Genomic DNA, 13,397 nt, shown 5'->3' with positions numbered 1-13,397 from the left:
CATCTCACACCCACCAGAATGGCCATTATCAACAAAACAGAAAATGACAAGTGCTGGAGAGGATGCGGAGAAACAGGCACACTTATCCACTGTTGGTGGGAATGTCAAATGGTGCAACCACTGTGGAAGGCAGTTTGGCGGTTCCTCAAAAAGCTGAATATAGAATTGCCATACGACCCAGCAATACCATTGCTAGGTATCTACTCAAAGGACTTAAGGGCAAAGACACAAACGGACATTTGCACACCAAGTTTATAGCAGCATTATTTACAATCGCAAAGAGATGGAAACAGCCAAAATGTCCATCAACGGACGAGTGGCTAAACAAACTGTGGTATATACATACGATGGAATATTATGCAGCTTTAAGACAGAACAAACTTATGAAGCATGTAATAACATGGATGGACCTAGAGAACATTATGCTGAGTGAGTCTAGCCAAAAACTAAAGGACAAATACTGTATGGTCCCACTGATGTGAACGGACATTCAAGAATAAACTTGGAATATGTCATTGGTAACAGAGTCCAGCAGGAGTTAGAAACAGGGTAAGATAATGGGTAATTGGAGCTGAAGGGATACAAACTGTGCAACAGGACTAGATACAAAAACTCAAAAATGGACAGCACAATAATACCTAATTGTAAAGTGATCATGTTAAAACACTGAATGACGCTGCATCTGAGCTATAGGTTTGTTTTTTTTTACTATTATTATTACTTTTATTTTTTTTCTCTTTATTAACGTTCTATATCTTTTTCTGTTGTGTTGCTAGTTCTTCTAAACCGATGCAAATGTACTAAGAAATGATGATCATGCATCTATGTGATGATGTTAAGAATTACTGATTGCATATGTAGAATGGTATGATTTCTAAATGTTGGGTTAATTTCTTTTTTTCCGTTAATTAATAAAAAAATAAAATAAAATAAGCAATCATGGGCTGGCCACAGTGGCTCAGAAGGCAGAGTTCTCTCATGCCATGCCGGAGCACCCAGGTTTGAGTCCCAGTGCCTGACCATGCAGGAAAAAAAAAAAGCAATCATGACCCTGACCCAATGAAGATGGAAGAACGTGACTTTCCAGAATTGTTTTCCCAAAGAAGCTCTGAACAACCAACAAGAACTGCCATAACATCTTTCTCAAAGCTACAGAAAATAGTTAAGGGACTAAAGTAGCAGGCTAGTGCTAAATCAAGAAAAAAAAAGCTATATAAAAGCAGTAAGACCATATGGCACCCTGGCTGGCCCAACTCAATGGCTTGGTGGGGAACTGGCCCCTGGTCCTGGTTCCTTGTGAACATATTATAAAAGCATGTCTGTCTAGCAATGGCCTGAGGGACTCAAAGCCCTTGAATCTGGCCTACATGCATAAGGTGGGTCACCTAGCTCTTCTACAGAAATCTACGCAAGATACTCAAGCCTTGCTGCCTGGGGCAAGGGATTACTGGCTGTAGGACATACGGTGCACTGCCCAGGACATTGAGAAAACTGTTCCCTAGGGTAGCGGGGACATTTGTAACCATGCAAATGGGGAAATGCCTCAGATCATGAGTGTATGCCCAAGACAGGATCCATGAGCAGAAAAGATGAGAGAGGCCCCTATGCTTTAGCCTTGAGCTATTCTCCAAATTCATTTTCTGGACAAGTCCTGAAGGAGGGTACTTGCACAGGTCAATCTGCAGAGACTGGGAAAGGGGTTTTCTTTTCTTTTTTTTTTTTTTTTTTTTCCTATTATTGTTGTTAGCCCCTAGCATTCAAGGAAAGTTCTGTCTTAACACTAGGTCATACAAGTTTAAGGAACAGAGACCTCAGAATCTAAATTCCAGACATAACACACTTAAAATATCAAATGCCCAGTTTTCAACAAAAGACTACAAAATATACAAAGAAAAAGAAAGAGATGGCCATGTACAAGATAAGATTAAAGCATTAGAAACCTCCAATGAGAAGGACCAGACCTAGGGCATACCAGACACTTTTAAAAAGTGGTCTAAATATGGTCAAAGAGCTAAAGGAAAACATAGACAGAGAACTAAAGGAAATCAGAAAAACAACACATGAGCACAAAGAGACTATCAATAGAGAGACAGAAATTATGAAAAGGAACAGAAATGAAGGCCACAGTTAACAGAAATTAAAATTTTCCTACAAGGGTTCAAGAGCAGATTGGAACTGGCAGAAGAAAGAATGAGAGAACCTGAAGATAAAATAACTGAAATCATTTAACGTGGGGAGGAGAAAGAAGAAGGAATGAATACAAGCAAACAGAGCCTGAGAAATCTGGGGTACACCATGAGACATACCAGTATACACACTGTAGGAGTCCCAGAAGAACAGAGAAAGGGACAGAGGTATCATGCAAATAATGGCTGAAAACTTCTCAAATTTAACAAAAGGTATGAATATACACATTCAGGATGCTCAACGAACTTCAAACAAACTTCACTCTATATAAACCCAAATAGACCCACACTGCAGCATACTGTAACCAAACTTTCAAATGTGAAAGATAAAGAGAAAAGCAACAGGTCACATACAAGGGAGCCTCAAAAATATTAAGTGCCAATTTCTCACTGAAAATCAGGAAGGCAAGGCCATGGGGTGACACATTTAAAGTGTTAAAAGGAAAAATCTGCCAGCCAAGAATTCTATACTGGCAAAACTGTCTTTCAAAAATGAGTGAGATCCGACCAAAAGGGGGAAGAGTAAAATGAGGCAAAGTGTCAATGGCTGAGAGATTCCAAACAGAGTCGAGAGGTGATCCTGGAGGTTATTCTTACGCATTAAGTAGATATCACCTTGTTGTTCAAGATGTAGTGGAGAGGCTGGAGGGAATTGCCTGAAAATGTAGTGCTGTGTTCCAGTAGCCATGTTTCCTGATGATGATTGAACAATGATATAGCTTTCACAATGAGACTCTGTGAATGTGAAAACCTTATGTCTGATGCTCCTTTTAGCTACTATATCAACAGAAGAGTAGAACATATGGAATAAAAATAAATAACAGGGGGAACAAATGTTAAAACAAATTCAGTTTGAAATAGTGGTAGGTGAAGGTGAGGGGTAAGGGGTATGGTACGTATAGTTTTTTTTTCTCTCTATTATCGTTTTATTTCTTTTTCTGTTGTCTTATTTCTTTTTCTAAATCGATGCAAATGTACTAAGAAATGATGAATATGCAACTATGTGATGATATTAAGATTTACTGATTGTATATGTAGAATGGAATGATTTCTAAATGTTTTGTTAATTTTTTTTAATTAATAAAAAAAAAAAAAACCTGAGTGAGATCAAGACATTCCAGATAGATCAACTTTGAGGAGGTTCGTCACCACTAGACCAGCTCCACAACAGACGTTAAAGAGAGTTCCACAGGTTGAAAGTAAAGTACAAAAGACAATACATCAAAGCTGCATGTAGAAATAAGATAGTCAGGGATAAATATAAATGACAGTACTATTGTATTTTTGGTTTGTACATCTACATTTATACTTCCTAAAGGATCAAGAGGCAGATGCATAAAAGTCAATAATAAATCAGTGGATTTTGGACTCATAATGAATAAAGATAAAATCTGTGTTAAGAACTTCATAAAGGTGGGGGGACGTCAGGGCATAGTAACATAGTTTGCGTATACTACTAAAGTTAAGTTGGTATCACAACAAACCAGAATATTATACGTTTAGGATGTTAAATTTAAGCCCCATGGTAACTACAAAGAAAATACCAGAGAATATTCAAGATCATAGAGACAGAAATAAGAGTACAGGTTGTCAGGAGTAGGGGGAGGGGGAAGGAAAGGGGAAATGGGTATAGGGTTTTTGTTTGGGAAAATGGGAAAGTTTATGTTGTATATATGTTTCCACAATTTAAAAAGAAAGAGCAACTGAAGAGACAATGTCAGTTAAATATAATACATGATTCTGGATGGGATCTAGCAAGGGAGGAGAAAAGGTTCAAAGTGACGTTAATAGTACATAGGGAAAAAAAATGGGAATGTAATCCTTATATCAAATTTCTCAAACTTCATAACTGTACTTAAAGTGGTACATTCTTCAAATGATCAGAAAATGGACTGATAAATAGACAGATGGATAGGTGAATGGACAGACAGAAGCACACGGCAAATATGGCAAAATATTAAAACTGGTGGATCTGGGTACCTGGGGATACGGGCATGTTGAAGTTCTCTGTATGGGTTTGTATAATTTTTGTTTGCACTGTAGTTTGAAAGTATTTCAAAATAAAAAGTTAAAAAAAAACAATCATTAAATAAGATAAAAAAAAAGGAAAAACATTTGACAAACCTTACAGAGCATGTTCTAAGTGTTTTGATTTTAAACACAAAAATCAATCATAATTTTCTTAGCTAGCAGCAGCAGATCAAAAGCAGGTATGCTGAATTTAATCCACCCCACTTTTCAGATCCAGATAACATATCTTAGTATGTGCCCTATCAATTTCATATATTCTTTAAGAACTGAAAAAAAAAACAACTTAGGGAAATAAAAAGCAACCTATAATATATTCTCCTTGAAATATCTTTTATGCATGGGGAAAACTTGATTATTAACTTTCCTCTGGGAAATTAGATGAACAGTTGTTTCAAAGGTTACCTAAGAATTTCCTTTAATTTACTAATAGATAGACCTTAGCCATAAATCTCTAGTTTAGTCTAAGTTAAAAGCATTCACAAATACTACAGCAAAAATATACAGAGATCTAGATCAAAAGATAGGTGATAGGTATAGATGATAACATAAAGAGAAATAGACATAACTGAAAAGTATCAGAGGCAGAATTAAAAGGTGGAATTTTTTAAATATACCGTTTGAAAACAAGATTTACATACTCAGTACTATTTAGTATTTCCAGAATCTGTTTGCTGAATCCACATTTTGCTTCCTAAATTAAAAAAGGAAAAAAGATGCATTTTTAAATTATTCAAATGCCATGGCTTTTCCCTCTGCTGTCAGTAAACACAGCCCTTACACGATTAGCTGGCTCTGTGATGGTACGGTCACTAAGTTCCAGGCACTTTTTAACATTAACACAGTCAGGGGAGATCCAGAAGTTGCCTAGTTCCCTCTGTGCACCTCTGTGTACTCACCCATCCATGAATCACCCTGACAAAATCCAGACTAATTTTGGTTTTTCACCACTTAACATGTTCATATAGCTCATCACCTCTGTGGTCACAAAGTTCCTCTAAGTCAAACCTAGATTTTCTACTGAGGCTTCAGTCCCTTCTACTTCATTCATACATAATAAGCTATCTTAACTCACTTAACCGATTTGCAGTTATTATCATTTCCCATTCCCAAGTGGACTTTTACCACCATTTTTCTTATTTCTACATTATTACATTACAAACTTTTTTGAGGTATGGAAATCTTATGCTTTTTCCTAAGCCACAGAATTCTAAATCCCAGCAATCTTGTAGGAAAGATCTGGCACATAAACATTTTAATAGTTCTAATAATACTATTTCCAAAAAATGTATAACTATTGCCTGGGCTCCCAGGAAAAAAAAAATTGAAAATTTAAAAGAAAAAGGTTACTATACCATTACTGGAAATTATTAACTTCCACTATTAATACTTCCATGATGTATTAATAAATATATTGAACTATTCAAAGAATTTAGGTCCTAGCAAAGTGACCTGAAAGTATTGAAATTTATATTGTTTTCCTTGTTATTAACTTTCATGATGTTAGTTATATTAACCAATTAGTTAACTAATTAGTTTCACTATATTAGTTATTTTAACCTTCAAGTTAATTATCACAACCTGATTCCCAAAATAGCTCTGGGAAGTATTATCATGTCCGCAAAAGGAGAAAGTGAAGCTCTGTGAAGTACTTGTCTAATAAGTCTTGGCTAGTAAGTGGGGTACACTGAACATAAATGCAGTTTCTTTATTCCACCTGCCTCATTTTACACATTCTGAGATTCCACCTCTCTAAAACAGGACAAACAGTATCCACCCTTGCCCATCTTAACAACTGGATGAGAATAAAATCAGGTAGCAGAGATTCAATCACAAAATACAATATAAACGCATATGGCTGTTTATTGGAGATCATCATTCCAATTCAAACCCAAATGATAACTAGTTTTGCTCAAACTGTCAGTGGAGTGATCTATCAAACTTGATAGTCAAAATAATGCACAGGGTACATGGGTGGTTCAGTGATAGAACACTTGCCTTGCATGTGGGAGACCCAGATTCGATTCCCACACCATGCACCCAAAAAAAAGCACAATTATTATGTACTTTCACCAAAAAGCTATAAACACAAATAATAATTGCCAGATTGTTTACTCATTCATCAAACGTACTAAGTACACACTATCTGACAGGGTAGGTCAATTTTTACACTGGGGACCCTTGAGGAGGGCTGAGAGATGCAAGCCCGAGAACTGCCAGGTTCCCTATGCACAGCAACTATACAGCACACCGTACCAGCCACCAACTCATCAGCAGTGGGATAAACCACCAGACCCAGCAAAGGGCCAACGGTGCTGGCTAAACAGGCTAGCAAAGTTTGGCAGCAGAAAGAAATGCGCCCCACTGAGATGTTGATGATAAAGTCAAGTAAAATGCAGATTACTTTGTTTGATCTCCATAAGCACCAATTAAAGCCCAGATAACTTCCTGATACCACTAGAGCTTCATTAGCTAAAGCTAGGGAAAAAAAATATTTAACTGTCCCCTTGTTGCAGATGTTAACATCAAAAGAAATTACAAATAAAACCATTTTTTAGTTCTTTACCTGTTTGTTGCCTTTCATAAAGAGCATCACAGAAGCTTTATTTGTGAGTACTTTGAGCCTAAAGAGAGAAAATTGATACAAAATGGCTCAGCTCAATTATTAAACACCATTTTTGTTCTGCTTTGAGAGTAACATGCATATTTGAAGGATAGCAGGATGATGGTTCACAGCTCCATATTAAACAAGCAAATGCACTGACATCTCCCTGAATTTCACTCGCTCCCTAAGCCACTGTAAAATACAATATGGTTTTTAAGGCAATGAATGCTCCCTAAAGTTGCGATTTAAGCCCATCATCTCATAGTACTAAAAAAATAATAACAACCAATTCAATAAGGAACTGTTCAGAAAGAGGCCTATATATTAAGCCCATCCAGAATTTTCAGAACTGGATCCTGAGTATTCTATTTTCAATCAACATGTCTCTGGCTCTCACTGCTCACAGGGTCAGACCTAGAGGATGAAACATGAAATCTTAGTGCCAACTGATGCCAGCTGCTAAAATTAAATGCTCTTCTCATGACTTTATGTTTAACATTATCATACTCTAACTTCTATCAGGAATTGCACTGACCCACACAGAGGCCGAAGCTCACCCCAGATTTCAGGATAACGGCCTGCTGGAGCCCATCAAGCTCCCTGGCTCTCCCACCGTGCACTCCTCATCCCTAAAGAGTGGAATATAGATTTTGGAAGCCAGAAGGTTTGATGGATGCAGACACATCAACAACAGGAAAAGAGATTCAACAGAGAGGAGAAAAACACACTGAAAAGAAACATCAGCATGTAAAAAGCACAGCAGTCTTTGGAAGCCAGGGGGTGTAGGAAATGTGATCAGAAAAGCCCTGTGACTCACAGGCATGCTCAGGCCACAGCAAAGAATGTAACTGAGGAGACTAGAAGAGATGAAAGGATGGGGGCTTCACCTTCCCCTCAGAAAGGCAGGAAAAGTGTGTGAAAGAGTTGAGAAAATGCAGCACTTAAAGGTAAGCTTGCCATGGCTAGAATAGGTATATCATGAGAATTACTTTATTAGCCAAGGTCAGATGAATGAGGTGTTTAATATTAAACATTTTAGAAATTCCCAAAATATTAAACAGCAAGAATATTGCAGGAGAAAGGTTTACCATACAAACTCCAGGTCCAATTAGGAATGGCTAATGTGCTGATTTATTTCAAAATAAATTCTTTTTAAACTTCTACATTAATTCATATTTATTATCAATAAAAATTGCTTTAAATCTCAGGGCACTAAAGTCCAAAAATTCTATAAAATAACTTACTAAAAGCTCTGAGAGGGAATCCTTTTCTAAAACAAAGACAAATATTTTAGTGCTCCAAAACTGCCTTGGATTTGGAGTTATCAAAATTGCTTTGAGAGAGGCAATGAGAAATACCCAAAGTCCATTCACAAGCTGCCTACACGGCAGCTGCATCTTAGCACTATGACATACACTGTTGTGACATGAAACAGCGACAGCAGCATACAATAGACAGGGACTGTTACAAAACCAAAGACAAGACAGCTGGGTCCTGGCTCCTATATGCAGAGATCAGTAAAAACCTGGCCAGGCTCTTCCTCTGTAATGATAACATTTCTGTAAAATCAAAGAACAATCTCCACATGACCATTAAGTTGGTGCTAAACTCCCTCCAGTCCAAAAAAGATATTCACAAGTTTGTATAGCTAGTTTCATCACAAACAAAATTATAACCCCTGGCAAACAAAAAACAAATCTTTGATTCCTACACAGAAAGAGCAATGCAGTAACTTAGGATTTAAAACTATCTTAAAAGATAATAAACAGTAGATTACTTGAAGCTTTCAAAACACTTACCTTTCCTCTAATTTGGGAGCTTTGGGGCAAATTTTATCTAGCTCTTCAGATGCTTCTAGCTCCTGAAATGAACACACATATAAGTTTAAGAGACAACTTATCATACCTTTATAATATCATAATACAGAATATTAGTCAATCACTTAATCAGAAATACTTTGTATTCATCCCAGGTTCATACCAGGAAACACGGAGATTAAGAAATTTTTAGTTTAGACTTATTTCAGCACTTTTAAAAGTATGCTCCAAGTGAAATTTCCTTACAAGATGCAGACTTCTCAATTCTGACCTTTATTATATCAAGTCCTCCGATGAGATCTCCAGATACATATAGCTGAGGATATGTAGGCCAATTGGAATAGGTTTTGAGACCCTGACGAACTTCTTCATCTGAGAAGATATCAAAACTGCTAAACTGAATATTATGTTTGTTAAGAATTTCCACCATTTGCTTGCTGAAACCTGCATCAGAAAAAGAAAATACAGAATTTGGCATCTCTCTCTCATTTACACATGCATGATTTTGAAGTGAATTAATTCAGAGCATATATTACCTAGTGGACATAGATGTTTACTTGCCAGGGATTTAATGAGCATGTCTGATAGAACATAGAGAAAACAAATTTCAAGAGCCATTTATTTCACCTAGAACCACACCAACACGTGTTTAGGTAAAGCTTAACTTTTTAACCTACCTGTGATTAAAAGAAAGAAAAAAGAAAAAAAGAGCCACATGTGTGTTTATCAAACTTCAAAATTACGAACAATTTTTTGTTGTGGGAGAAACAGCATTGGCCAAAACGAGCCCCCTGAGCCCTAGCGTCCCCGCCACACCCTGAGAAGGATGCTGAGGTCTTGCCTGGCCCCTCCCAGAACATGGCTCTCGGTCAGGCCACCTGTGCAGTCCCCTCCAGCTCTGATGCAGGACAGAACCCCCACTGAGGTTTTTAATCCCTACTTGACCTTCATGGAACCCAGTCCTGTTTAGTTTCTACTGCCCTTGTACGACTTAAGGACCACTTCAAGAGTTCACAATCTTTAGCAACTCTCAGCAGAATTAATTAAAAACCACGAAGGCATGGGCTCCCTTTTATTCTAAAATGGGCACTGCACATTGGATTTTAAAACTATCTCTGTTATATATGAACTATCTCTGTTAGATATGAAACTATCTTTGTTATATATGTCGTCAGCAGATTGACGACATTCTTTTTCATCTCGTGTCAAGCGTGACAGTTTCTTTTTTTAAAACTATTTACATTCTCCAAAATATATTATCTGATATTTTTACTGCACTGCAGTGACAATTTTATATTTTATGATTTTATTATACTTTTGTGACATATTTTTGTACTGTACTTTTTTGACATCATTTTCTTATTATGACATTAGTACTGAAGAAGAGTGTAAATATCAGTCTTTCTGTAAATCTATTAGTCCAGTATGAAAAAAGGACTTTTTCTTTCCATAAGCTAATTCTTCCCAATTGTTTTCCAATATTTTACACTCCTTCTCTTTCACACCCCAACATTCTTCTTTAAAAACACAGTTGTAATTCACTGAAAAATAACCTGTACTTCAAATTCAAAATTCCCACAGGATTTATTAGCATTAGCAATTATTTTTAGAGAAGGTAGATTCAGAAAATTTACAGTAAGATTAACTGTAAGAACAGGCTTTACCTCATGTCACACAAAAGCATATTTGCTCTTGAAACATGGATCTACTACTGAGCTCTAGATAGATTTCTAGCCCCGCAGTTCATGAAGATGAAGCACAAGTATTTATTTGTGCAGCAAAGAAGTTGCTTTTTCTAACAACTGAAATGTTAAGTTCATGTACGGCCTGAAGTAAAACACAGATTCTGAAATTTTTTCATTCATCTGGGAGTTCATTAGTAAACAGCTAACGGCTGATTGCTGATGGTTATTCTGTTGTCAATATATTAACTCATTTCTACTGCAACTGGCTGAGAAAAAGCTTTATTTTTGCTTTAGGCGATTACATGCAGACTACAAAGATTGATTGGTAGTATTTCATTTTTAAGGGTTAAAGAAGCAGACTGGAAATATTAAGCTTAAGGAGAAAATAGTGAAAAGACTTTATTCTAATCACAAAATATTTATATTTTTTTTGAAAAAAATGCAAACATGCAATAAAATGTTTAAAAGTAGAAAACCGTATTTAACTGTTACAGATTACCATTTCTATAATCATTATCTAACAACAATAAAACCTTAAAGAATACTTCTGAACCTGCTATGGTTTTTGTCTGATTTTAAAAGTAAACCCCATTTAGAATGCTCTCACTGAAGGATAAATGTCTGTACTATAGTTCAAATACCTTTTGCTTTGCTAAAAGCTTTGTTAATTGAATCAGTTATAAGAATTCCCAAATAATTAACCTGCATGCTCTAGAATTTAACAATCTATTTTAAAAAAAGTACATCTCAATGCTTCTTGAAAATGTTCCTAAGACAAGAGCCCTTTCTTTCCTGTCCTAGTGATGAGCACAGAATAAGGATAATCTAATTCTCTGATGACTGAGATCCTAGTAAAGTGTCAGGCTCACAATGCACCATACAGTTGGCAGGCAGATCCCAAAAGCAGAAAGGGTAAGAAGAGGGAGAAGGAAGGTGTGCAGGAGGTTGGCTGAGTCCAAGTGGACTAGACCCTGACTTTCAAGGTTTCCTTGATATGAAATTAAGATGCCATCCATCCACATTTTTCTGATGAAGAGAAGGTGAGGAGGGGGGAGCAGTTAATTAAAAATTAAATGGAGATATATTCCACAATAGGCACAAACCTAAAGCAGTGGTCCTGGCAAGAGTGCCTTCAAAGCGAAGTCTCTGCAAAATAAGGAAATGGAGCCATTCCAGTTCATGAGATTAGATGGCCACTGCTTTTATATTAGAGGTTTTGCCTACAACTCGTCTCAGAGTAAAAATAATTCATCACTAAACAGGTTCAGAAAGAAATAGCAGAGGAAGAAAGTTGTTTATGTATCTATAAGAAAACAGCTTAAAGACAGTTTGTGTTCCAGTGTACACTGAAAGGAGAAAAGAGAATCAGAACAGAGTTAAGGAACAGAATTAAGGAAGGAAGTGGGAGAGGCAAAATCACAACCAAAATATTTTTCATTTAATCCTAAATAGATTTTTTTTCATTAAAGAATACCAACATTCTAAAATAACCTATTTATTGTATTTCACAGAAGGATATGTTGTAATGAATCAAAATACTGGGAAACAGAAAAGCCTATTAAAAATATAGTTTTAAAAATTATAATGATTTGGGACGGGCAACGGTGGTTCAGTGGCAGAGTTCTTGCCTGCCATGCTGGAGACCTGGGTTCGATTCCCGGAGCCTACCCATGCCAAAAAAAAAAAATTTATAACAATTTAGTTCCTGGTGCTTGCCCATGCAAAAATAAATAAATAAATAAACAAATAAATAAATTATAATGAAGAGAACAAAACTCTATTAATCATATTTATCTAAAAATCTTTTATTATATTTCCTGATTGTTTAATTATCTAAACATCTATAATACCATGTTTTTCAGATTTCTCTGAAATGTTTTAAAGTTTCTTTTTTATTCTATCCTGTTATTTGTACAAGGTCTTCTAAATGTCACTGAGCCATCCATAAAAATCAACAGAAATACATCATAAATTCAATCTAATGATTATTTCTTAAATATTCCTTGATCTATTTGAATAATCAGGTAATATTTGAATTGAAAAGGATTTCCAAGATTGGCTCCAACCCCCAACACCACCAAAGAAGAAGTAAAGGCACAAAGTACAGCAGGGGTTGGGAGGGGTCCGCAGAGCAGGACTGACACTCATCTGCTTCCCAATATACCAAATTCTCATACCTTCCCTGAGCATCAATGTACCACCTTGATGATACCGAGTTCATTATGGTATCTTCCATAAAAGATAAAGAGAATGCTACTGCTCATCCCAAAGAATGAAAAACTTTTCTCTTGGTTTTACTATAAGCTTGCTATGTATGACCTGTCAGGTTCATCCACATCTCACAGCCGGTTCTGTAGCACTTCAAACTCAAATGAAGGTATTGAATGAAATCCAGTAGACGAATGTGACACCATTTGTGTTGTATTTAGGCCTGTTATTAGGCTACCACATAAAGTATGAAAAATGACTATCATGCTTAACAGTAGAAGGTAAATATCTGAACCAGTCACAGCCCTCATCAAAAACAAATCAAAAGAAAACGTAACACAGAGATGACTGTTGCTATCTTTAGTTAACTCTAATATAGACTAAGTTAAATTTTCAATACATAAATAGGAGGCGTTATCTGACAGGTAAATGTAAGGAAATTTTTCAAGTAGATCTAAGAGATAAAGGAACGGTTAATTTTTATCTTTTAAAACAGAATTCATTGTGAAACTTTATTTTTAAAAACCAGGCTTTCTCATAACCTAAAATGTAATCTGCTAACCATATAGGGAAGAATTTAGAATTAAATTTATATTGGGATCTTGTTTATTTTTATAAAGCCGCACTGGACATGCAGTAATCATATCAATAATATACTCAGTTTTACTGCTACCTATTTTAATAAATTCCCTCCTGTGCAGTTGAAACAAATAATCCCAGATTCTCAACAGCATCATTAAAAGGCATTAAATGCTCAATTATGCAGCATAATAATGTTGTACCAGGCATCACAAAAAGAAAACCACATAAAATCATTACCAGGTACCAAATAACTACAAAACTTAAATGGACAACAAAATATAAGCTT

At 36.0% G+C, this 13,397-nt stretch overlaps 1 protein-coding gene across 2 annotated transcripts in view; it reads right to left on the bottom strand.

The window, feature by feature from the left end:
- Nucleotides 1-13,397, bottom strand: part of GLRX3 (glutaredoxin 3) — a 52,866-nt gene that overhangs the window by 13,237 nt on the left and 26,232 nt on the right. For both annotated transcript variants that reach the window (XM_077126423.1, XM_077126422.1), the window contains exons 5-8: nucleotides 8,908-9,080; nucleotides 8,619-8,680; nucleotides 6,781-6,838; nucleotides 4,856-4,908 (exon numbers count right to left, since the gene is read on the bottom strand). In XM_077126423.1, the coding sequence (XP_076982538.1) occupies nucleotides 4,856-4,908; nucleotides 6,781-6,838; nucleotides 8,619-8,680; nucleotides 8,908-9,080 (346 nt within the window). The remainder of the gene's footprint in view (nucleotides 1-4,855; nucleotides 4,909-6,780; nucleotides 6,839-8,618; nucleotides 8,681-8,907; nucleotides 9,081-13,397) is intronic.

This window comes from Tamandua tetradactyla, chromosome 13 (genome assembly GCF_023851605.1).
Source record: "Tamandua tetradactyla isolate mTamTet1 chromosome 13, mTamTet1.pri, whole genome shotgun sequence".
Taxonomy (NCBI): Eukaryota; Metazoa; Chordata; class Mammalia; order Pilosa; family Myrmecophagidae; genus Tamandua; species Tamandua tetradactyla.
The sequence above is the reverse complement of the archived record's forward strand: the minus strand, read 5'-3'. Positions and strand labels throughout refer to the sequence as shown.